Source organism: Saimiri boliviensis, chromosome 8, assembly GCF_048565385.1.
Source record: "Saimiri boliviensis isolate mSaiBol1 chromosome 8, mSaiBol1.pri, whole genome shotgun sequence".
Lineage (NCBI taxonomy): Eukaryota > Metazoa > Chordata > Mammalia > Primates > Cebidae > Saimiri > Saimiri boliviensis.
In genome coordinates this window covers 92,972,675-92,996,423 of record NC_133456.1, presented here as the reverse complement: position 1 = coordinate 92,996,423, position 23,749 = coordinate 92,972,675, and the positions used below count along the sequence as shown (strand labels likewise).

Genomic DNA, 23,749 nt, shown 5'->3' with positions numbered 1-23,749 from the left:
TGAAAGCTCTTTTTCACTGACTTTATGCAATCAGTGAGGAAGCCATAGCTTATGGTGCTTCAGAGCAGTCACACTGGAGAGAGACAAAACATGAGTTTGTGTCTTTGTTCTGGCTACATCCTAGGCACATGAAGAAGGTGCTGGACCTCCCCGAGCTTCAGCTGTAGCACCTATAAATTGGGAGTTTAAAGCATAATGGAATTAAATGAGATCAAATAAGAAAAGTACTTGGCCACATAGCATGACTGCAATACATTTTGCAAATCAATTCTATCATTGCTATTAGTGTGGTGGTCACAGTGATAGAGAATTATCCATGATGTATTCTGTCTCATAATGCCTGCCGCTACTGATCATTACCCAAGTACCAAGGCTTTGGAGATAAAGTGACTCTGGATCCTCATCTCTTACCTTATACAAAAAGCAAGTGAAGATAGATTAAGGACTTAAACCTAAGACCTGAAACTATAAAAAATCTAGTAGATAACATTGGAAAAACCTTTCTAGACATTGGCTTAGGCAAGGATTTCATGACCAAGAGAACCCAAAAGCAAAGGCAGTAAAAACAAAGATAAATAGCTGAGACCTAACTAAACCAAGGAGCTTTTGCACAGCAAAAGAAACAGTCAGCCAAGTAAATAGACAACCCACAGAGTGAGAGAAAATCTTCACAATCTATACATCTGACAAAGGACTGATATCCAGACTCTACAGTGAACTCAAACAAATTAATAAGAAAAAAATCAAACAATCCCATCAAAAAGTGGGCGAAGGGCATGAGCAGACAATTCTCAAAAGAAGATATACAAATGGACAAAAAACATACGAAAAAATGCTTGACAGCACTAATTATCAGGGAAATGCAAATCAAAACCACAATGCAATACCACCTTATTCCTGCAAGAATGGCCATAATAAACAAACAGTAGGTGTTGGTGGAGATGCGGTAAACAGGAAATACTTCTACACTTCTACATCAGTAAGATTGATGAGCATTTGGGTTGGTTTCGTGATTTTGCTATTGTGAATTCTGCTGCTATAAACTTGTGTGTGCAAGAATCTTTTTCGAGTAATGACTTCTCTAGGTAGATACTCAGTAGTGGGATTGCTGGATCAAATGGTAGTTCTACTTGTAGTTCTTTAAGGAATCTCCACACTGTTTTCTGTAGTGACTATACTAGTTTGTCACATATATATCACATATTATGATATATATAATAACTAACACATATGATAGATACATATCATATAACTAATATATATATATAAAACTCATGGCTGGGTATGGTGGCTCATGCCTGTAATCCCAGCACTTTGGAAGGCCCAGGCAGGTGGATTATGAGGTCAAGAGATCAAAAATATCCTGGCCAACATGGTGAAACCCCATCTCTACTAAAAATACAAAAATTAGCTGGGCAGAGTGGCAGGCACCTGTAGTTCCAGCTGCTTGGGAGGCTGAGGCAGGAGAATGGCTTGAACCCAGGTGGTGGGGGTTGTAATGAGCCAAGATCCCATCACTGCACTCCAGCCTGGTGACAGAGCAAGACGCCATCTCAAAAAATAAAAAAGAAACTTATTAATGTAACCAGATACCACCAGTAGGTACCCCCATAACTAATAGGAAAAAATTAAAATAAATTAATACTAATAATAATTGTGGAAATATTGGTGGTAAAGGCTTAATTAACCATGAGTTTACAAACTTCAACATAATACCCATTTATACACATAGTTCTTTTACTTAGAAAACTGTCATATTGCCAACTGTTAGGATATGGATAGATATTTATAACTGAAAAGAACAATTTGGGGCATGTAATCCTTTCCTAAACATGTGCAGAAATATCATGCTCCTTGATTCACATCCACAGTTCACTCGAATGTGCATTTGCTATTTGAAACCTTTCCTTAATTGGAATGTTTGGGGTATGCTTTGCCACTGAATCACAACATTCTGCAGTGGACAGAACAAACGCATACTGAGCACCAACCTTGTAGCATGAAACATCTTGTGCTTGTCTTCATGCCCTTTCAAAGATTATCTCATTAAATCTTTCACTTGATTCTTATGTTGAAACAAAGCACATTCATTCCATCATATTTATGAGAAAATTAAGATCTGCCCAAGGTCAACACAGTTAATAAGTGGCAGAGATGGTTTTCAAACTCAGATTTGCCGAAATACAGTCTTTCTATTTGCTGTATAGGAATGGTTTATCATTTGGAATCTATTTCAATTAATAACTAATAAATGTTTCTGATTATTTTCTCAAATACGAGATTTAATGAGATATACTTCAAATGCCTAAAACTTATAGAAGTGAATGAATTTATAAGCTAAGAAGAAAAGCACATTTCCTCAGTCTTTTTAAACTGAGGAAAGATATTTAAAAATCATTGCAGTTATTTCTCGTTTTCTTGCTCATTTCTTAATACTATTTCTCTGGTCAGAAACCATAATTGGTTTTGCCTAGATGATGCCTGATCTCTACTGTCTCTCAACTCTTAATTTTTCATGCAACTCTCGAAATTGAATGGGATATCTGTGCAAAAATGTAGATGACTTACTCTAAGAACCTATATTCAGAAGTGACAATTCGGACTGATTCAGTGCCACTTTTAGGGATAATGGTTTAAAATATTCATTCTGTGACAAAGTTTTTAAAAATCCTGGCTTAATTCCTTTTGAAGAAATCTCAGACCGTTTCCATAAAGAGAAGAAAAATACCATGTTCTACCTTCACTTGGTGTCCATTGAATATAAAGAAGCTTATTACATCAGAAATATAATTCAAATCATAACACTGATTTGTTTTGTGCTGAGCATGTATGTGTCCTTCATGTGCACTTTTGACAGCCCAACCCTGGAAATCTCTGGGTTGCTATGATTAGGTGTTATGTGTCAGACCTGCCATCTTGAGCCCTAACAGGACAGAAGCTGTGTTCTCACAATGCTTGCCTTCTGAGCTGGCAATCAGATAGTACTTAATGGAATTTTTGTGAATATATAAGTGATGAAGACAATAATATATAAACTTAAAAGATCCCTAATTCTAGAAGAATCTGGTAATTAAGACACGTATATGTGCAATTTAAAAAATATCCTTAGCACTCCTTGAAACTAAGCCTGAATGTGGAAACATTCTACTTTGTAACTTCAGCCTTCCCAATTGTTGTCAGGAGTACATGAGATAATAATCATAAAATACTTACCAAAATGGCCAGCATGGAGGAAATCATCAGTAAATGTCACTCTGCTCTAGTGTGCACAGCCAGATGGCTTGCAGCCCTGCACAACATGCTTGAATTGGAAGTCCTCAAATCTGATAAAATGTTATTAAATCAAATATAATAACAAAAATTGAAACGGCAGTTAACACACTCCTCATTGAGAGATTTACATTTGGGAGGGTGGAAGAAAAACTGTTTCGTGAACAACAATATGTCTCACTTTATTAGACATATTTCTTATATTAACTCATTTGTACTTGTAACTGCTTATTAAACTGTGATCTTTGGGTTTAGAAATGTCTTATCTCTCTAACCAGACTTGACGTTTTTGAGGGAATAAAACATTCTTCTAAAAAGAACCATGAACACTACCTTCTAAACATTTTTAAGTATACCACAAGAACTTTAAAACAATTATGTATCTGTATATATATCTGTACATTTTATAGAGAGTTGTGTATGTGTATAAAGAGAGAGTCACACACTGGGTATGTATGGAGAGACAAGTATAATTGCATATAATAGAATGGTTTGTGAAGTGAACATAATTGTGTCAGAAAACAAGAGTTTGCATCCCAATAATGATATTTAAATACAGAGAGGTCTTGGGCAGGTCACTTAACATCTTTAGTGTCTTCACCTAGACCTGTACTATCCAATATAATATTCTGGCATGATGGAAGTCTTCTATTTCTCTGCTGGCCAATATGGTAATCACTAAGTGCATGTGGCTATTGAGCACTTGAAACGTGACTAGTGTCTGAGGAACTGAATTATAAATTGTATTGAATTTTAATTCTTTTAAATCAAAATAGGTACATGTGGCAAATGGATACTTTAGTGAACAGTATAACCATAAAAGCAAGGAAGATGGGACAACATTGTATAAAAAGAAGGTCTCGTGAATTCCTTTGTTATGGGTGCTACCAATGCTGTTTTGAGCAGAATGATTCTCTTTTGAAATAGTGATACTTTCCCATGATATCTTAGGACTTTAAATGTTTTTCCCCTTATTTCTCCCAACAGATCTTGACAACTTTAAAACGAGAACAAGAAGCACTGTGTCTGTCCGCCGAGGTCAAGGAATGGTACTGCTGTGCGGCCCGCCACCCCATTCTGGAGGTACATATAAATGCACTGACATGTGTACACTTCACTCACTGTTATTTTTTTGTTGAATGTTCTCCCTTCTGACACCAGCTGAGTGGACGGTGTCATTTACAGAGATTCCCGAAGCCCCTTCATGTAGAGGAAAAAAGATTGTGAATGCCTCCCATCATTAATGTAGGAAAATGTCAGATTGTGCAAATTTTCCACCCCACTGCTGTCTACCTGGCACAAGAGGAAAGACACCTGAGTCAACCAAAGTCAGAATGCTATTGCTTGGTAATGCAGTGTAATTTAAATGACTCATACTTCTTACAACTTGATTGGGTTAAAAAAGATGGCCCTGCGTCATTTCATCTCCTGGATGGTCTGAACTGTCTGTGAGCTGTTTCTGCTCACAGTACTTCTGATACCAAATGTATGCATTTTTTTCCACACCAACAACCAAGTCTCCAATCTTCTGGATACCAACTGGCTGTCCAATGATTCAATTCCATTCTGACGCTAACTACCTCACTAACCACTCTAGGATGGTTAGCGTCAGAACGCATAGGATAAAGGCTCAGTCCCACAAAACTGCCTCCATTTCAGATGCCACTTGCAAAGCCTTGACCGCCCATATTTCTGACTAACTGGCTACAAAGTAGGGACTACCCTAACTCCCTTCTTGGCTTCCATAATTTGTTAGGATGTCTCCCAGAACTCAGGGAAAATGGTTCACTTAACATACCAGTTTGTTATACAAGATACATATGAACAACCAGATAAATATATGGAGCGAGTGAGGGCCGAAGGGTTCTGATGCAGGAGTTTCTACCCTTGTGGACCCTCCCTGCATATGGATGTGTTCATTAACCCAGAAGCTCTCCAAACCCCGTCGGTTAGGGGTTTCATGCAGGTTCTGTTATGTAGGCATGATTGATCAAATCTATGGCCATTGGTAATTGAACTCAATTTTCAGCCCTTCTCCCATCCCCAGGAGTGGGGAATAAAGAGGCTGAAAGTTTTAACCTTTTAATTATTTGGTTGGTTCCTCTGACAACCAGTCAAAGGGCTTCACCAAGAGTCACCTCATTAGCATAAACTCAAGTATAATTGAAAGGGGCCTATTTATGAATAACAAAAGACACTCTTCTCACCAGTATCATTCAGGAAATTACAAGAGTTTTGGGATATAGATGAAATATGTATTTACATATTTCTTATTAATCACAGTATCACAGGATCAGACCAAGAAAAAAAAGTGCCTTGACCATAGAATCTAAGATCACTTTGTGGAGACTCATAACAACTACATCAGTTAGGAATGCATTTAACTGCAAATAACTGAAAACCCAGCTCACAATATTGTTTTTCTCACATGCAAGATTTCCTTTTTTTTTTGAGACAGAGTCTCACTTTGTCACCCAGGCTGTAGTGTAGTGGTGTGATCTTGGTTCTTGGCTCACTGCAACTTCTGCCTCCCAGGTTCAATCGATTCTCATGCCACAGCCTCCCAAGTAGCTGGGATTACAGGCTCCCACCACCACACCCAGCTAATTTTTACATTGTTAGTAGAGATGTTTTCACCATGTTGATCAGGCTTGTCTCAAACTCCTGACCTGAAGTGATCCACCCGCCATGGCCTTCCAAAGTGCTGGGATTACAGGGGTGGGTGAGTCAGTGCACCCAGCTGGCATGCAAGAATTTCAAAGGTATGTAATCTAAAGCTAGCACAGCTTCTTGAGGATGTCTTCTAGGACTCATGCCCTTCACTGATCCCACTCTGAAGTGCTGAGCATGTGGTGTGGATGAGGCATGAAGTCTGCATTCCAAACCAGATCACATGGGAAGAAGCAAAGACAAAAGGCGAAAGTTTGTTTTTGTCCATTTCAATTTACCTTCGTTATCTAAAGTTTTTTTTTTTTTTTTGCTTGAGGACTTTGCCTCCATTTCATTGATCACCCCAGTGGCAAAGGAGAGTGAAAAATCAAATATTTCATGACCTGGAAAATATCATAATTTTGTTAATAAGGGAGAGTATGGAGAGATGTGTAGGCAACTTGAAGTGTCAACTTAAAGGACCTATAATGACTAAAGGGCAAATATAACTGCACATAAAGGATTCAGTCATGTGGAGGTTTAATAAGTAGTGACATTTATTAGGATTTCACTAAGATCTGTAATGACAAGATTGATAAACTCTACTCTTGGAAGCTCAGGCTGAAGTTTAGTTCAATATCTGCTATTCTTGTTATTGCCTTAATTTTCAGTTTTGCCTTCCATATGATTAAAAGAAGAAACTTTTTAAATTTCGAATTTGAAAAACACATTTATTTTTGTCCTCCATTCAAAAGTTGCAGTGTTTCCTTTCTCATCTAATTCTGAGCTAACATTTTCAGCAGAAAATAGCAATTAGTAAAGGAGGTAAAATGTGTGTATTTCAAGCATACTACATATGAAGGAAGGGTGGGAGAGCCAGGTTCCCCTCTATGTCTGGATCAGGGACATGGAATTGTTAGGATTTCCGGTTTTTGAACACTGACAGAAAATCTAGGTTTGATTTCAAAGGTTTGTGTTTGGAAAATGGGATTATTCTTTAGAATTTCATTTTCCTTTCAAGTTAGTATCAGAAGCACTAAATCTGGAGTCCAGGATATGAGTTTTTATCCTCTTTCTGTTTCAAATCATTATTTGATACTGGGAAAATATCATCAATTTTTTTTATGCCTCACTCTGCCTATGTATAAAACGAAGAGATTAAAGAAGTCTCTCAAATCCCTATTGACTATATCAATAATTATAACTCAATAAGGGCTAAACATCTTGTTTATCAAGTGTGTTTGCATTATTGAAGGCCTGTCCTTTACATGAGACAACCACTCCACTGTGGATATATATTTAGATTCAGGTGAAGTTCACTCAGACTAACACTTCTCCTTTTAATATGAAGTCCGATCAAAATTAAAATTGTAGATTTTACTAATTTCTCCTGCAGGCTACCTTCACTGCATTAAGCTTTCATCACATGACTGCAAATCTAAAAATTAATCTTCTAGGTATATGAAAATAAAATACCACTACTCTCTGGTATAATGATCTCTTTAGGAAAGGCAAAACACATGAAGTGATGCTGTGCTGCTGCACAGTGAAGTACCTGACTACTCTCCCTTTCCCACAGAGAAATGTATTAAAATTTTCCATAGACATCTACTGAAATGCACCTGTCTCTGCTGGCAGCAGTCAGCAGCTCTGAAATCCAGTTCCTTGAGCTGTGCTGACATTCCTGACAATCTTGATGGTGAAAGACAAGGAAATAAACATTCTTATTATGAGCTCTATTAGAAACGGCATGCATAGTAATGCTGTGGGCAAAGCCGGCACGGCTAGGAAATTTTTGAGAAAAGAACAAAAAAGATCTTCAAGGTTATAAGAGAGCATCTCAGCCATCCATCAGTTTCAGGCAAGGGAGACAATGATTATCTGATGAAATCCTTCCAATTTCTCAAAAGGCTCCAATGCAACAGTACAGCAGTGATTCTCTCACCGCTTTTCTGGACTGTGTGTCACCCTAAACTGGCAGAATCATTGTGAGCCACTTGGCATACTGAGCATTTTAGACCCAGCATATGGTCTCCTGGTTTCCATTGTAACAGATCATGCAGAGGAAAGGAAATGAGTCAGCCTTTTATTATATCAGTGGGGTACTGAGTAATGGCATGAAATCCATTGTAAGGGATGCTGCCTGTCCTATTTCGAAAGCTGTGCGATGTCAGACCTTCTTAGGGTAGCAGAAAAATGAGCAGCAATTAATCTGTTTTGAAAAGCATTTCAGTCAGCAGGTATTTCCAGCACTCTACCAATTACTATGTGTGGCATCTTTGTCATCTCTTGGTTTATATCTATGAATTCAGATGTGATGTTTTTGCATAGATTTTTACCATTGAATAGAACAAAACACTAAAAAGTAGAAATCACTTTGAGGGACTCTGGCTTTCTTTGGTGCTCCTTCCTATTAGAAACAAAGATTATTGAGGTCCAGAATGTCCACTTTGCTTTCTGTCAACTCCAGGGTCACTGGGCACCAGGAATTCATGACCTTTAACCAAGCTCTCATTAAATAGACATTGAGCAGAAGAACTTTGAGATTCTTCCTTCCAATATACAAAAATTTCTAGGTTATTCATCAATAAAATCCTCACAAACTGTTCATCAAAAGAGGTTTTTGTTCATGACTTCCTTTTATATGTCACCAAGGTGCTTGCTACTCAAAGGGTGGTCCATGGACCAGCAGCTTTGGTCTCACCTGGAAATTTGATAAAAAGGTAGAATCTCAGACCCCACCACAGCCTACTGAATCAGAACTTGCATTTTAATAAGATCTCCAAGTGCTCATATACACATTAAAGTTTGAGATGCCCTCATTCACAGCTGTGGTTCCCACGCACACCCTACCTCTGGCCAGTGGGGGTTGACAGCTTGAGAAACTAGAGGGCAGCTTGTTAAAACCGTAGGTGTCCAACCTGTTCACAAGGATATTCTGATTCCACAAATCTGGGGTAGAGTCCCCAAGGCTGTTAAAAAAAAAAAAAAAACCAGGCCAGGCATGGTGGCTCACACCTGTAATCCTAGCACTTTGGGAGACTGAGGTGGGAGGTCAGGAGTTTGAGACTAGCCTGGCCAACATGGTGAAACCCCATCTCTACTTAAAATACAAAAATTAGTGGGCCGTGCTGCTGTGCACCTGTAATCCTATCTACCTGGGAGTCTGAGACAGGAGAATTGCTTGAACCCAGAAGGCAGAAGTTGCAGTGAGTCAAGATTGTGCCACTGCACCCCAGTCTGGTGACAGAGTGAGACTCTGTCTCAGAACTAAACAACAAAACCATAAAACTCTAGCTGACTCACTGACTTGGAGGCAGCTCCAGATTTAAGCTCCATTCACTTGGATCATCTACAAAAGTAGCCCAGGTCTGGCCCTGCTGAGATGGAGTGCTTTGATTTCCACATCACTCAGGCAGAAGGGCTGAGCATTTCTTACATGAAATTTTTATTTAAAATAATTCATATAGTTATTTATTTTTTGAGATGGAGTCTCACCTGTCACCCAGGCTGGAGTGTAGTGGCATGATCTCAGCTCACTGTAACTTCTACCTCCTGGGTTCAAGCAGATTCTCCCACCTCAGCCTCCTGAGTAACTGGAATTACAAGCATGCACCACCATGCCTAGCTATTTTTTCTATTTTTAGTAAAGACAAGGTTTCACCATGTTGGCCAAGCTGATCTCAAACTCCTGACTTCAAGTGATCTTCCCAAAGTACTGGGATTATAGGCATGAGCCACTGTACCAGCCAATTTAAAATAATTCAAAATAAAATATAGTTATATTAGACATTACCTTTGACTTCATGTTTTTGTTCATAAAGGAAATGAAAAACTAAAAAAAGTCTGGCTTTTCCTAGGGATTCATACTTAGAAATAGCATTCTGGTCAGGTGCAGTGCCTCATGCCTGTAATTCTAGCATTTTGTGAGGTCAAGGTGGGAGGATCACTTGAGCCCAGGAATTTGAGATCAACGTGGCAACACAGGGAGGATTCGTCTCTAAAAAATAATTTTATTGGCCGAGTGTGGTGGCTCACACCTGTAATCCCAGCACTTTGGGAGGCTAAGGCAGGCAGATTGCCTGAGGTTGGGAGTTCGAGAACAGCCTGGCCAACATGGAGAAAGCCCATCTCTATTAAAAATTCAAAAATTAGCCAGGCGTGGTGGTGCATGCCTGTAATCTCAGCTACTCAGGAGACTGAGGTGGGAAAATCACTTGAACCCCGGAGGCGGAGGTTGCAGTGAGCCGAGATGATACCATTGCACTCCAGCCTGGGTGACAAGAGGGCGAGTCCACCTCAAAAAATAATCATTACTACTGTTATTACTTTATTTTATTTTATTTTATTTTATTTTATTTTATTTTATTTTATTTGTGAGATAGTCTCACTCTGCCACCCAGGCTAGAATGCAGGGTCATGATCTCAGCTCACTGCAACCTCTGCCTCCTGGGTTCAAATGATTTGCCCACCTCTGCCTCAGGAGTAGCTGGGACTACAGGCATGTGCCACCACACCAAGCTCATTTTTCTATTTTTAGTAGATACAGTTTTTTGCCATGTTGGCTAGGCTGGTCTCAGACTCCTGACCTCAGGTGATCCACCCACTTTGGCCTCCCAAAGTGCTGGGATTACAGGTGTGAGCCACCATGCCTAGCCTAAAAAAAATAATTTTAAAAATTAGCCAGGTGTGGTGGTGTGTGCCTATAGACCCAGCTATTCGAGAAGATGAGTTAGGAGGATTCCTTGAGCCTAGGAGTTCAAGGCTGCAGTGAGCTATGATCACACCACTGCTCTCCAGGCTGGACAAGAGAGTGAGATCCTGTATTAACAGCAAACAAACAGACAAACCCAGAAATTGTTTCTGTTTTCTTATACATACTCAGCTTTTGGTATCAAGATATCACCTTCAGAATTATACTCACCCAGTTTCTTACTTAGTCTAAACTATGCTGATAGGTCACTGAGCCAGGACTAATCATACTGTGCTGAAATTTAGCATCCTCTATTCCCAGCATAATAATCTTCAAGATGTCCACATTCAAGTTAAGTTGCTCGCTCTGCCTAACTTCACATTCAATGCCTTATTCTCATTCTTTTCCCCAAACTGGCTCCCAGGTTTACCAGTTTTATATAATTTAAGATTTTCAGGTGCCTCCTCAGTCCAGACACTTAGCTTAGCTATTGTTCTCATTTCTTACCCAAAGGTGCATGAAATCCCATTTTAGCCCCACTCCAAACCTCCAACCATAACATGCTATTCTTTGCATTCTAAGTATAGCTGAAGTCTAGGAAGTCTAGTTATTGGGCCCTACCCATCATATCAGACACCCTAGGCTATTGACATTCACCTGGCTGGGTCTTAGGTTTGTCAGCTGTGCTTTGGGCAGCTGGTAACTTTCCTTAGGAAGCAGTCCCTCTACTTCCAGCTTACTCCCTCTCCTTTCTCTCGTTACCATTTTCAGGCTCTCTCTCCTTCCCCATATCTGGGTTCCTAGCATCACTTTCAAATCCTCACACACTACTATAAAGCCAACCAAATGGAATTCATCTTTGTCCTGTAAAACTTTCAATTCTGTTATGAGGATAAAAAGACATCATAACAAATGTGGCAGCAATTTGCACAGTCAACACTTCCAGACAGTCATGATTTTATTAATTAGGCTTGGTTTGATTGTTTTCATTTGCTTAAGCTTGAAATCAAAGTTAAATCAGAGAACTGCTCATCTTTGGAGATACGTGATTCTTGATTTACATTCATATAACAACTTTGATGTAGGCAAATGCTTTTCAGATACATCTCCCAAGAGATTTATATGAAACTTACATCTATTATTAACATAAATTGGTTATGCTCTGGCATTGTGGCTTTATTTGTCATTCTTATAACATTTAGCAATTGCTCTTAAAGACTTTACAGTTAAGGTAAACTCTACCAATAGTCTTCTCATAAACCGAACCCTGTGTGATTCTTTATATTTGCATTTTCTATTTAGTGTGCAGTATGTGCCTGGACTCCATTTCCTTAGGAAAAATAAGGTACTAGGTAGACTTGGGAGGATCCCGGACTTTAAAAATACTGCTGAAATAATGCTGAGAGTATTTTTAATAGACTAAAGAATGTTGTCTTAAATATATTTTTATGTGGCAGCTTAAAAAAGCAGAATGTGAGACTTTTAAATGGTTACAAAATTAACAATCACTTAATTGTCATAAAACATTATAAGAACACTTCTCTTAAGTATTGATCACCTTTTCTGGCCATATTGGGAACATGATTGAAGGTACATATGAGAACAAGGAAAGGCCCAGCATTTCACTTTAGTCATCTCATATTCTCCCTCTCTGTCTCATTCTCTCTGTGTGTGTGTGTGTGTGTGTGTGTCTGTGTGTGTGTGTGAGAGAGAGAGAGAGAGAGAGAGAGAGTGTGTGTGTGTGTGTGTGTTTGTGCGTGTGTGTTTGTGTGTGCATAATGAGAGAAGTGCCCAAATATAGTTCCTGGTTTTGAAACCACAAATAAGAAAGGATAGCTAATGGTCTTCGGGTCCTGAGTGTTTGTTTCTTGGCCACCACTGAGATAGCTGCTTATTGATACCCATTTTGTGTCACCTGAGAATTGACTTCCCTGAGAGATGCCTTATCACCTGCAAATAAACTAAAAACCGTAGGCGCCCAGTAGGTTAACACTGATCATGTTGGAAATCAATGAATCAGAAAAGGTTCTGTAATAAGGCAAAATATGGGTTCTTATCATCTGGTCTTAGAACTTGCTTTTACATGAGGTTTAAAATGTTGGTTGGGAATTGTTTTGAAATACTGCTACTATGCCATTCTTCAAGAATGTGAGAGTCAGCCAAACATTCTTGAGTTAAACCACCTTTTACAATATAATTTTTGTGGAACATGCATTCTGATTTCCATTTCATAACAGAGGAAATTTATATATTCACTTAAGTAGACATCAATCTTAATTCAGAGGGGAAAGGTTAACAATTAGGTAATGATAGGTTAATCAACATCATAGACTACTAGATATCCTTTTTTAAAATCAGAAATTAAATGTTCTTTTGTTTGTTTTTCATGTAACGGGGTCTCACTCTATCACCTAGTCTGGAGTGCAGTGGCATGATCATGGATCATTGCAGGCTGAAACTGGGCTCAAGCAATCCTCCCACTTCAGCCTCTTGAGTAGCTACGACTACAGGCATGAGCCACCACCCTGGGCTAATTATTTTATTTTTTGGTAGAAATGGGGTCTCATTTTGTTGCCCAAGTTGGTCTCAAACTCCTGGCTTCAAGCGATCTTCCTACCTCAGCCTCCTAAAGTGCTGGGTTTACAGGCATGAGCCACCATGCCCATCCAGGAATTAAATATTCTTAAAGTGATCTTATTTGGTGCTCCTTGACTGTACCATGTTCCTTTGAAAGATATGAACTTGGACTCCTTTATCTAAAATATAATTGACCAGTTCCTCCCTTTTTTCTCTTCCCACTTTGCCAATCAGAGGGAGTTACAGCACATTAGTGATCTAATCAACATGGAATAATGTGAAACCGTTTATGAGGTGATACCTTTCTGCATTCATTAAATCTCCTCTTTCACCCATTGAGCAGAAAAAAAGGAGCCACAGTAATCAGGGACTACTTGCGATAAACTGTCTGACCCAAATGGCCTGGGTGGAGAGGATAGACCACCAGGAGGGAGTATTTGCCCCCACTACACCAAAGGCCAGCTCCACTTCTCTCATCCATGAGATCATTTAGCTCAAAGAAAGAATGAGCAAAAGAAGCAAAAGGGAGGAATTGGGGCCTGGCATGTCTACAAGAGTGATTTGCTTCTCCTCTACCAGATACGACAAGGAGAAGTGAGATGGATATTTCTGATGTCAGTTATCTCTGAAATTGGTGAAGTATATTCTATGATGCTACTGACATACTTTTTGACTTTGAATTTTCCTGTCAACTCTTTTTAAAATAACTTGAATGTTTCATTACTATACTTTTGAATGCCTAGATGTCAACAACTATATACTTATGATTGGAAAAAATAAATTTATATAAGTAACAAACATTTGGTGGTCATAGAAAAATTATAGACTTTATATAGCTGAGCCTCCAGTTTCTTTTATCTTTTTATTCTTTTTTTTTTTTTTTTTTTTTTTGATACAAAGTCTCATTCCATCACGCAGGCTGGAGTACAGTGGCAGCGCAATTTCGGCTCATGGCGACCTCCACTTTCTGGGTTCCAGCAATTCTCTGCCTCAGCCTCACAAGTAGCTGGGATTACAGCCACCCTCCATGATGCCCAGCTAACTTTTTGTATTTTCAGTAGAGATAAGGTTTCACCGTCTTGGCCAGGCTGGTCTCGGACTCCTGATTTCGTGATCCACCTTCCTCCCAAAGTACTGGGATTATAGGCATGAGCCACCATGCCAGGCCTGAGCCTCCAGTTTCTTAAAGTAACTTTATAGAGAATTGGTGGTCTGGTTTCTGAGAAGAGTTCCTCAAAAAATAGTAGCTATATACTTCCTAATTTAATTCTTCTTTTAGTTCTAGTAAGAGAGATGCTTAAGGTGTTTTTACAGCTATAGCAGGTTCCTGGCCATAGCACTTAGAAATAGACTCAGCTACTTAATAAATATCAGTTAATTAAATACCTTATTATTCAGAAAAGATAATAATTTGACTAAAAAATAGCAAAATAAATATCAGGAAATTTGTTTTCTAACTCCTTTTTTCTTCATTTGCTTTTGTGCACATGTTTCCATGTGCTTTATTGGGCAGAAGCCAAGAACTTAATGATGGCTCTAATTACCCAGCTTCTCTCTTGACAATTGGTCTGTGCTTACTTTCATGAAAGGCATCATGCAAATGTATTTGTGAATATATAGTTTTAAATTCAAATTGAGTAGATCTCTAGTTTCTTTTTAAACATCCAAAAACAATAAAAAAGATTATCTCCACTTTTGATCCTTAGAACTAAAGGCCCATTGATATCAGAGTAAGGGCCAAACACATTAGTACCAAAAGGAGATAACATTTGGAAAGTGAGAATAGATCCATAAAGCTAAATGATGTACAAACTGTGATCGTTCAACAAAGCTCAACCACATACAGAGCTTTTTCTTTTGGAGTTGTCCTGTTCCAGAAAGCAGTGAAGGATGACTTTGTGGGGGAACATAGGTTGGGACATGAAGAGTCTAGAGATGTGAAAAACATTACACGTCCAGGGGAGTGCTAACAGGGAGGTACTAGCCAGAAAAGAACAAATGATCAACACAGATCTTTCAACAACATGAATCTGGCCAAGCATTTCATAAATAATCCAGTGGACAATCACTCACTATAGGATAAATGGGAACCATTCTTGTTTTAATGCCTGCTGGAAATATACCCTGTGAATCTCATCTTTTCAGCTGAAAAGGGAATGAGTGATTCTTTGGCTACATTTTTAGCAAGGTATCGGTATTTTGTCAGGTCAGTGCATCACGATGTTACGTGGAATTAAGCAGGATGATGATGCAGCACATAGAATGGGGAAATGGTGACTGAGTCCTGGAAATTTGGAAATAGACCCTGGTTAGGAGCTTAGAAACTGAAGGCTCAGAAATGGAATATTTTCCACTGTCAGGGATTTTGAACCTATGAGTCTTAGGCCCAAATAAGAAGTTGGTAATTTTTCTGATACGTTTAATTGCTCAGTTGGGTTTTCAGACATTTAGGAACAAAATAATTGAGAAAAAGCCAAGTTGAAGACCACAGAAAACCATACATTTTGTCAAGTGAAATTCATTTTCACATGCAAAGGAATAAATCATGGCATTTTGTCTGAGGGTAGGATTAAAGCGTTTGATTCTATGTAATATCAAAATACTTATTTAAAAGGCAATGGTTTACTAGAGTAGCTGTATATTACTCAGTAACAAGCAATATGGATAAAAAAAAATTTCAAATCAATCACGGCAATTGGAGTTTTTCATATCCACTAATGATTTTGACATTTGTAGATAAATTGAATAAATACAAAGTTCCAAATAATGCATAATAGTTTTATAGAGAGACCAACTCTGCCTGCATTATGAATTCAAAGAAATGTATAAGGTTTAATTCAGAGACTGACTGAGAGAATATTCTTGATATCTTGAATAAGTGGTTCTGCTAACAAAACAATGGGCATTCACTTTGTACCGAGCCAAAGGAGCTCTTCCCATCTTCAGCCAAAACACACCCTTTTTTTTCTCCCATCATCTGGTTGCAGGTTAACATATCATCACAATCTTCACTGTCACAATTAACCCCTGGAAAGGAGTTGTATCTTAACAACACTCCACAGGACTTCATAAATCCATATGGCAGGCACAGCTGGAAAGATAGTTGCAGCTGATAACATAGCATTTCAGAAATATCCAAAGAATCTCTATTTTGTGAAGTATTTTGGAATTTACATTGTCTCATTCCCTCAAATCAGCACATACACCAGGAAACACCTGGGAAATGCCTAGATGCCTCAGTTTTAGATGTTCGAAGCCCAGTTCTTATTATTTTGCGCAAACCACAGTTTGCTTTTTGAAGAGATAAACAGGACCTTTAAAAACAAAAGGTGGATGATTTAAGGATTATATTTCTTCCTTTCCCACTTACTGAAAAATAAGATAGCTATGGTAGTTCTCTGAAATGAGTACCCAAATATAAGACATTCATGCACCTTCTTCTCTTGTTACCTTGAGAATTTGTTCACTGTCTCTGCAAGCTGGCACTCCTTCTAAATGTACAACTGCAGTTTACTTCAATGGACACAGTTGTGATGAATGAGATTTACGATTGTGTTCCAGTGAATTATGTAAATTAGGATTTCAAAGGTAAGGAATAGATTTCTTTTAAAAAGTAAAAATATGAGATTTTGGCAGAACCTTTCAGATACCAGGCTTTGTCATAGACAGGGCAGATAGAGGAGTGAACAAAAGCAGTGTTTTCTCTTGCCATTTAGCCTACAGGTCTGCTCGGGAGGAGTGGGTAATGAGATCATCACACTGAGAAGTGTGCTTTTAGATGTGAGGTGGGGGTGAGGGAAAGGGAAACAAGGTTCGGTGACCATGTAAAATAGAAGAACATGATATAGACTGGGGAGTCAGAGAATGCTTCCTTGAAGAAGTAGTTCTGAGGTTCAGATCAGAAGAATGAGAGAATAGAAGGAAAGGAGGAGTATTCTAGACAGAACAGCCATATATAAGCCTAGAGTGGGGAGGTTGTCAAAAGAAGCAACATGGCCCATGCGTACGGACAAGGGGAAAGGTGTTTCAGTTTTCAGTGGTGACTAAAGCAATAGAAAGTTCCATTTTTGTTCCTCAAAATCTTATGAAATCAATGATAGCCAGACACCAGTAAGATAGAAATAGAAAATAGTTATTAAATTGCTTCAAACTTAAGATTTAAAAGTTGAGCTTCTGGGAGCCCTATGCAGTCAATTTTTAGAAATAGAGGGATGCACCCATTCTTAGCTGGTGAAACCAAGGCTTCGATAGAATTACAACCAATGTGTTAGAGTCACAGAATTAAATAAAAATTAAATGTCTATACTATGTAAATAAATAATAAAATAAATCTACACTATTATGATGAGTTGGGAAAATACTTAGTGAAAAAAGGGATCGAAAAGGTGGGGAAATGTCAGACATTGGCTAAGGATGCAAAGCAAAACAAAGCAAAATGAAAATGCATGTGGAAGTAATGCCCTAAGAAAATGTAAGAAAATCAATGGATGCATCTCCATTGTGCTTTCAGTCAAGTACGAGAAAACATGGTTTCTATGAAACAAAGATGCCAATGTAAAAAGAGAGCTGCTGCCAATATAGATTGAGGTTTGAAAGGAGCTGGCAATGATGAGAAATGAAAATATTAAAATCTGCAATGCAGACTCAGTAAAAAGTCAAATGAACATGGTAGAAAATTGAATTAGTGATAAGCATGACTAACTAGGTAAGTTTTTATAAAGAATATAAAATGAAAGTATGATATTGGAAAGCTTCACAAATATGAATATTAGGTAGTAAAGTTCCAATCCATATGTAATCAAAGTGATTTGTAAAGATTGATCATCGGTGTATACATATTATTTTGTTATTTTGGTAAAGATAGATCATCAGTGTATACATATTATTTTATTATTTAATATCATCACATACTTGCCATTCCATGTGAGTTCATCATCCTTTTAATAGTAAAAACGTTTGTACTTTCTCATGTTTGAGAGGGAGTTAAAAATATTATGGTATTATTTTAATAATTTAAAAAGAAAGGCTATTTACTGGGAGCTGCCAGGAACTTAAGGAAAACACTTGGTGTTTTATACACGTTGTTATATACAGTTCCAGAGATATACTCACAGGATTTGGAAAATTAAAAAAATATATATTTTTAGGTGGGGCATGGTGGCTCACTCCTGTAATCCCAGAATTTTGGGAGGCAGAGGCTGGTGGATCACCTGAGGTCAGGAGTTCAAGACCAGTCTGGCTAACATGGTGAAATCCTATTTCCACTAAAAATACAAAAAATTAGCCAGGCATGGTGGCACGAGCCTGTAATCCCAGATACTCCGGAGACTGAGGCGGGAGAATCGATTGAACCGGGAGGAGGAGGTTGCAGTGAGCCAAGACGGTGCCACTGTACTCCAGCCTGGGACAGAGCCAGACTCCATCTCAAAAAAAAAAAAAAAAAAAAAAAAAAAAAAAAAATTAATGGCATAACTTTTAACTTCATTTCAGCATGAAACCATTCCATCTGTAGTGCCCAGCTGATACCTATACTCCTAGTAGCCCATATATTCTGTTGTGTTTGCGTATGAGACATGAATTTGTTAAATATAAATAATTAAAAACATATCACAATTTTTGTTAAAAAATCATTAAAGAAAGCATAGATCTAAGAAATAAAAATGGGATGTGTACCATCTAAGTTGCTAGAGACAATGAAATCAAACAAGTTGTGGCCAGGTGCGGTGGCTCATGCCTGTAATCCCAACAGTTTGGGAGGCCACGGCAGGCTGATGACTTGAGGTCAGGAGTTTAAGACCAGCCTAAAAAAAAAAAAAAAAAAAAAAAAAGACCAGCCTAGCCAACATGGTAAAACCTCATCTCCATAATGACTTTAAAAATTAGCCAGACATGGTGGTGCATGCCAGTAATCCCAGCTACTTGGGAAGCTGAGGCAGGAGAATCACTTGAATCTAGGAGGCAAAGGTTGAAGTGAGCCAAGATTGTGTCCCTGCACTCTAGCCTGGGTGACAGAGTGAGACTCTATCTCAAGAAGAAAACGGAAAGAAAAAAGAAAAACAACAGAGAAGTTGTTATCTATTGAACCAGAGACCCAAAATAAAGATGAACAAAAAAGCGTAAGTGAAAAAAAATATAGAAATATGACAGATATGAGGGTATATAGCTTATAATGAAATATAAAGAAATGCAACTTATTTTAAATGTAAGGGCTTCAGATTGAGTTAAAAATATTTGTGGTCTAAACAAAATATGATGGTACAAAATACCTATTCTACTAACAAAATAGATTTTTAAAAGAAAAATAAATAAGGGTAGAACTATTAGTTTTAGACCAAGCGTTGTTCAAATACAAAACATTAAATTAGATAAAGGTAATTTTTTCTTATAAAAAATACACAAACCACAGTGAAGACATTCCGTTTACATTATTTTGAACATGATGAAGCATAGAGTCAAAATATATAAAGCTAAAAGCTTGGGAATACGAGGAGAAATTACTAATGCATGTTTGTTACTTAACTTGATAGGTTAAGTAAATAACAATGAGGATATAAAGAATTTGAATAATGTAATAATGATTGGCCTTTCTTAATGTAAACATACATATTTATGTATTTTATTTTTAAGCACTTCCATAATTTCTACTTTAATTGTTTACATGATTAGCCAAAAAAAATTTTTTTTAACAAAATTGAAATTATATAGGCCAGGCCTTATTTTCTGCCATAATGCAACTAAATAAGAAATTAGTTATAAGTCAGTTTTATACAACACCACAAATTTTTAAAAATTCCAAATCACAATTCTGATATCTACTTGTTCAAAGAAAAGATAAAATTCATGTTAATCTATTTTTCAAAAGTGAAAAAAAATGAAAACAAGTGTATCTACACTTATACAATTTATGAAAAGTATGCCCTGAAACAAATTAATAACCTTAAATTTGTTCCTATGCAAGGAATCCTGGAAATCAAAATTAGTATCTTAAGTATTCACCTCATGGAATTCAAAGGAAAATAGCACAAAACTAGGATATGGAAAGAAGGAAAATAAAACTCAAAATAAGTAAATTAGAAAATAGAAAACAGTATACAGAGAGACATCCAAGAGGAGCTTTGAGAGAGACAGAAAAAAATATATGAGATATTTCTCTCCAAATCTGATCAAGAACAAACCAGAGAAATACAAATACACAAAGTGATAAATTAAGAAGAGCATATAATTTTTTATGAAATATTTAGAATCATTTAAAAAACTATGTACAACTCTAGGATCATTTGAACATCTGGATGAAATGAACAATCTATTACAAATATATAAATAACAAAATTGAACAGGAAAATGTATAAGATATTAACAAATACACCAATTATGGAAGGAATTGAAATTGTCAAGAATTACTATATATATATATATGTATATATGTATATATGTATATATATGTATATATGTATATACGTATATATGTATATATGTATATATATGTATATGTATATATGTATATATGTATATATATGTATATATGTGTATATATAAAGCATATATATGTGTATAAAGTATATATATAATTTTTTATTGCACTCAAGGTTCTGGGGTACATGTGCAGAACATGCAGGATTGTTGCATAGGTACATACACAGCAATGTAGTTTGCTGCCTCCATCCCCCTGTAGCCTGTATCTGGCATTTCTCCCCTGTTGTCCCTCCCCAACCTTCCTACCAGATACTGTCCCTCGGCAGTTCCCCCCAACAGGCTCCAGTGTGTGATACTCCCCTCCCTGTGTCCATGTGTTCTCATTGTTCAACACCTACCTATGAGTGAGAACATGAGGTGTTTGATTTTCTGTTCTTGTGTCAGTTTGCTGAGAATGATGGTTTCCAGATTCATCCATGTTCCTACAAAGGACACAGACTCATCGTTTTTTATGGCTGTTTAGTATTCCATAATGTATATGTGCCACATTTTCCTTGTCCACTCTATGATTGATGGGCATTTGGGTTGGTTCCAGGTCCTTGCTATTGTAAACAGTGCCACAATGAACACATGTGTGCATGTGTCTTTATAATAGAATGATTTATAATCCTTTGGATATGTACCCAGTAATGGGATTGCTGAATCAAATGGAATTTCTATTTCTAGGTCCTTGAGGAATTACCACACTGTCTTCCACAATGGTTGAACTAATTTACACTCCCGCCAACTGTATAAAACTGTTCCTGTTTCTCCACATCCTCTCCAGCATCTGTTGTCTCTGGATTTTTTAATGATTGCCATTCTAACTGGCATGAGATGTTATCTCATTGTGGTTTTGATTTGCATTTCTCCAATGACTAGTGATGATGAGCATTTTTTCATATGTTTGTTGGTGTCATATGTGTTTTCTTTTGAAAAGTGTCTGTTCATGTCCTTCAGCCATTTTCGAATGTGTTTGTTCATTTGTTTTTTCCTTGTAAATCGGTTTTAATTCTTTGTAGATTCTGGATATTAGGCCTTTGTCAGATGGGTAGATTGCAAAAATTTTTTCCCATTATGTTGGTTGCTGGTTAAGTCTAACGATTGTTTCTTTTGCTGTACAGAAGCTCTGGAGTTTAATTAGATCCCATTTGTCTATTTTGGCTTTAGTTGCCAATGCTTTTTGTGTTTTAGTCGTGAAGTTGCTGCCTACACCTATATCCTGAATGGTTTTGCCTAGGTTTTATTCTAGAGTTTTTATGGTGTTAGGTCTTATGTTTAAGTCTTTAATCCATCTGGAGTTAATTTTAGCATAAGGTGTAAGGAAGGAGTCCAGTTTCTGCTTTCTGTACATGGCTAGCCAATTTTCCCAACACCATTTATTAAACAGGGAATCTTTTCCCCATTGCTTGTTTTTGTCAGGTTTGTCAATGTTCAGATGGTTGTAAATATGTGGCATTGCCTCTGAGGCGTCTGTTCTGTTCCATTGGTCTATATCTCTGTTTGTTACCAGTACCATGCTGTTTTGATTACTGTAGCCTTGTAGTGTAGTTTGAAGTCAGTCAGATAGCATGATGCCTTCAGCTTTGTTCCTTTTGCTTAGGATTGTCTTGGCTATGCAGGCTCTCTTTTGGTTCCATATGAAGTTTAGGGTGGTTTTTTCAAGTTCCGTGAAGAAGGTCATAGGTAGCTTGATGGGCATACTGTTCAATCTCTAAATTACTGTGGGCAGTGTGGCCATTTTCATGATATTGATTCTTCCTAACCATGAGCATGGAATATTTTTCCATCTGTTTGTGTCTTCTCTTATTTCCTTGAACAGGGGTTTATAGTTCCCCTTGAGAAGGTCCTTTACATCCTTTGTTAGTTGTATTCCTAGGTATTTTATTCTCTTCATGGCAATTGTGAATGGCAGTTTGTTCTTGATTTGGCTCTCTTTAAGTCTGTTACTGGTATATAGGAACGCTTGTGATTCTGCCCATTGATTTTGTATCCTGAGACTTTGCTGAAGTTGCTTATCAGTTTAAGGAGATTTTGGGCTGAGACAATGGGGTGTTCTAAATATACAATCATGTCATCTGCAAATAGAGACAATTTGACTTTCTTCTTTCCTAATTGAATACACTTTCTTTCTTTCTTTTTTTTTTTTTTTTTTTTTTTTTTTTTTTTTTTTTTGCCTGTTTGCTCTGGCTAGAGCTTCTAATACTATATTGAATAGGAGTGGTGAGAGAGGGCATCCTTGTCTTGTGCCAGATTTCAAAGGGAATGCTTCCAGTTTTTGCCATTCAGTAAGAATTACTTTCTCCAAGTTCTCTGGTCTATACATTTTATAAAGAAAATATTTTAAAGTTTTCAGATAATCCTCTTGCCAAATAATTTGTGTCACAGCCAAGACAAGATGAAAGACTACCAGTTTATTTTATGAAATGAGAATAATCCTGGCACTAGAACTTGACAAAGACAGCAAAAAGGGAATGCCTCTCTCTTATTTATGAATGTTGGTAACAATTATATAGTGGTAATATATGTAGGCACTATGTTAAATGCTTTACATATATTAGCTCATTTAACCCTTACAAAAGTCTTATATAATTGTTATGTATTCCCATCTTATGGATGAGAAAAAAACCTGAGACATTAAGTAAATATGGCATTACTCAACAATTCATGAAAAACCACTTTAAGATATGAATATTAAATGAGATCGAAGTTTTAAAAGTACAAGTAACTAAAAAGAAGCCAAAATAAGTATTTGCTCAAAATATACCATATTATATATTAAAAATACAAAAACAAAATTAAAAAATAAAAACATGATGAGGGAATGCAAGCAAAATGGCCAAACAGGAATAGCTCTGGTACACGGCTCCCAGTGAGATGGATGCAGAAGGTGGGTGATCTCTGCATTTCCAGCTGAGGGATCACAACTCCTCGCCAGTAAGGGAACAAAAACTGGATGGAGAAGGATTCTGATGAATTGACAGAAGCAGGCTTCAGAAGGTGGGTAATAACAAACTTCTTTGAGCTAAAAGAGTTTGTTCTAACCCAATGGAAGGAAGCTAAGGACCTTGAAAAAAGTTAGATGAAATGCTAATTAGAATAACAAGT

General features: G+C 37.3%; 1 protein-coding gene across 12 annotated transcripts in view; it reads left to right on the top strand.

Moving 5' to 3' along the window:
• The window catches only part of CNTN4 (contactin 4), a 979,069-nt gene that overhangs the window by 720,030 nt on the left and 235,290 nt on the right, over window positions 1–23,749 (top strand). For all 12 annotated transcript variants that reach the window (XM_074404876.1, XM_074404882.1, XM_074404881.1 and 9 more), the window contains one exon: window positions 4,258–4,353. In XM_074404876.1, the coding sequence (XP_074260977.1) occupies window positions 4,258–4,353 (96 nt within the window). The remainder of the gene's footprint in view (window positions 1–4,257; window positions 4,354–23,749) is intronic.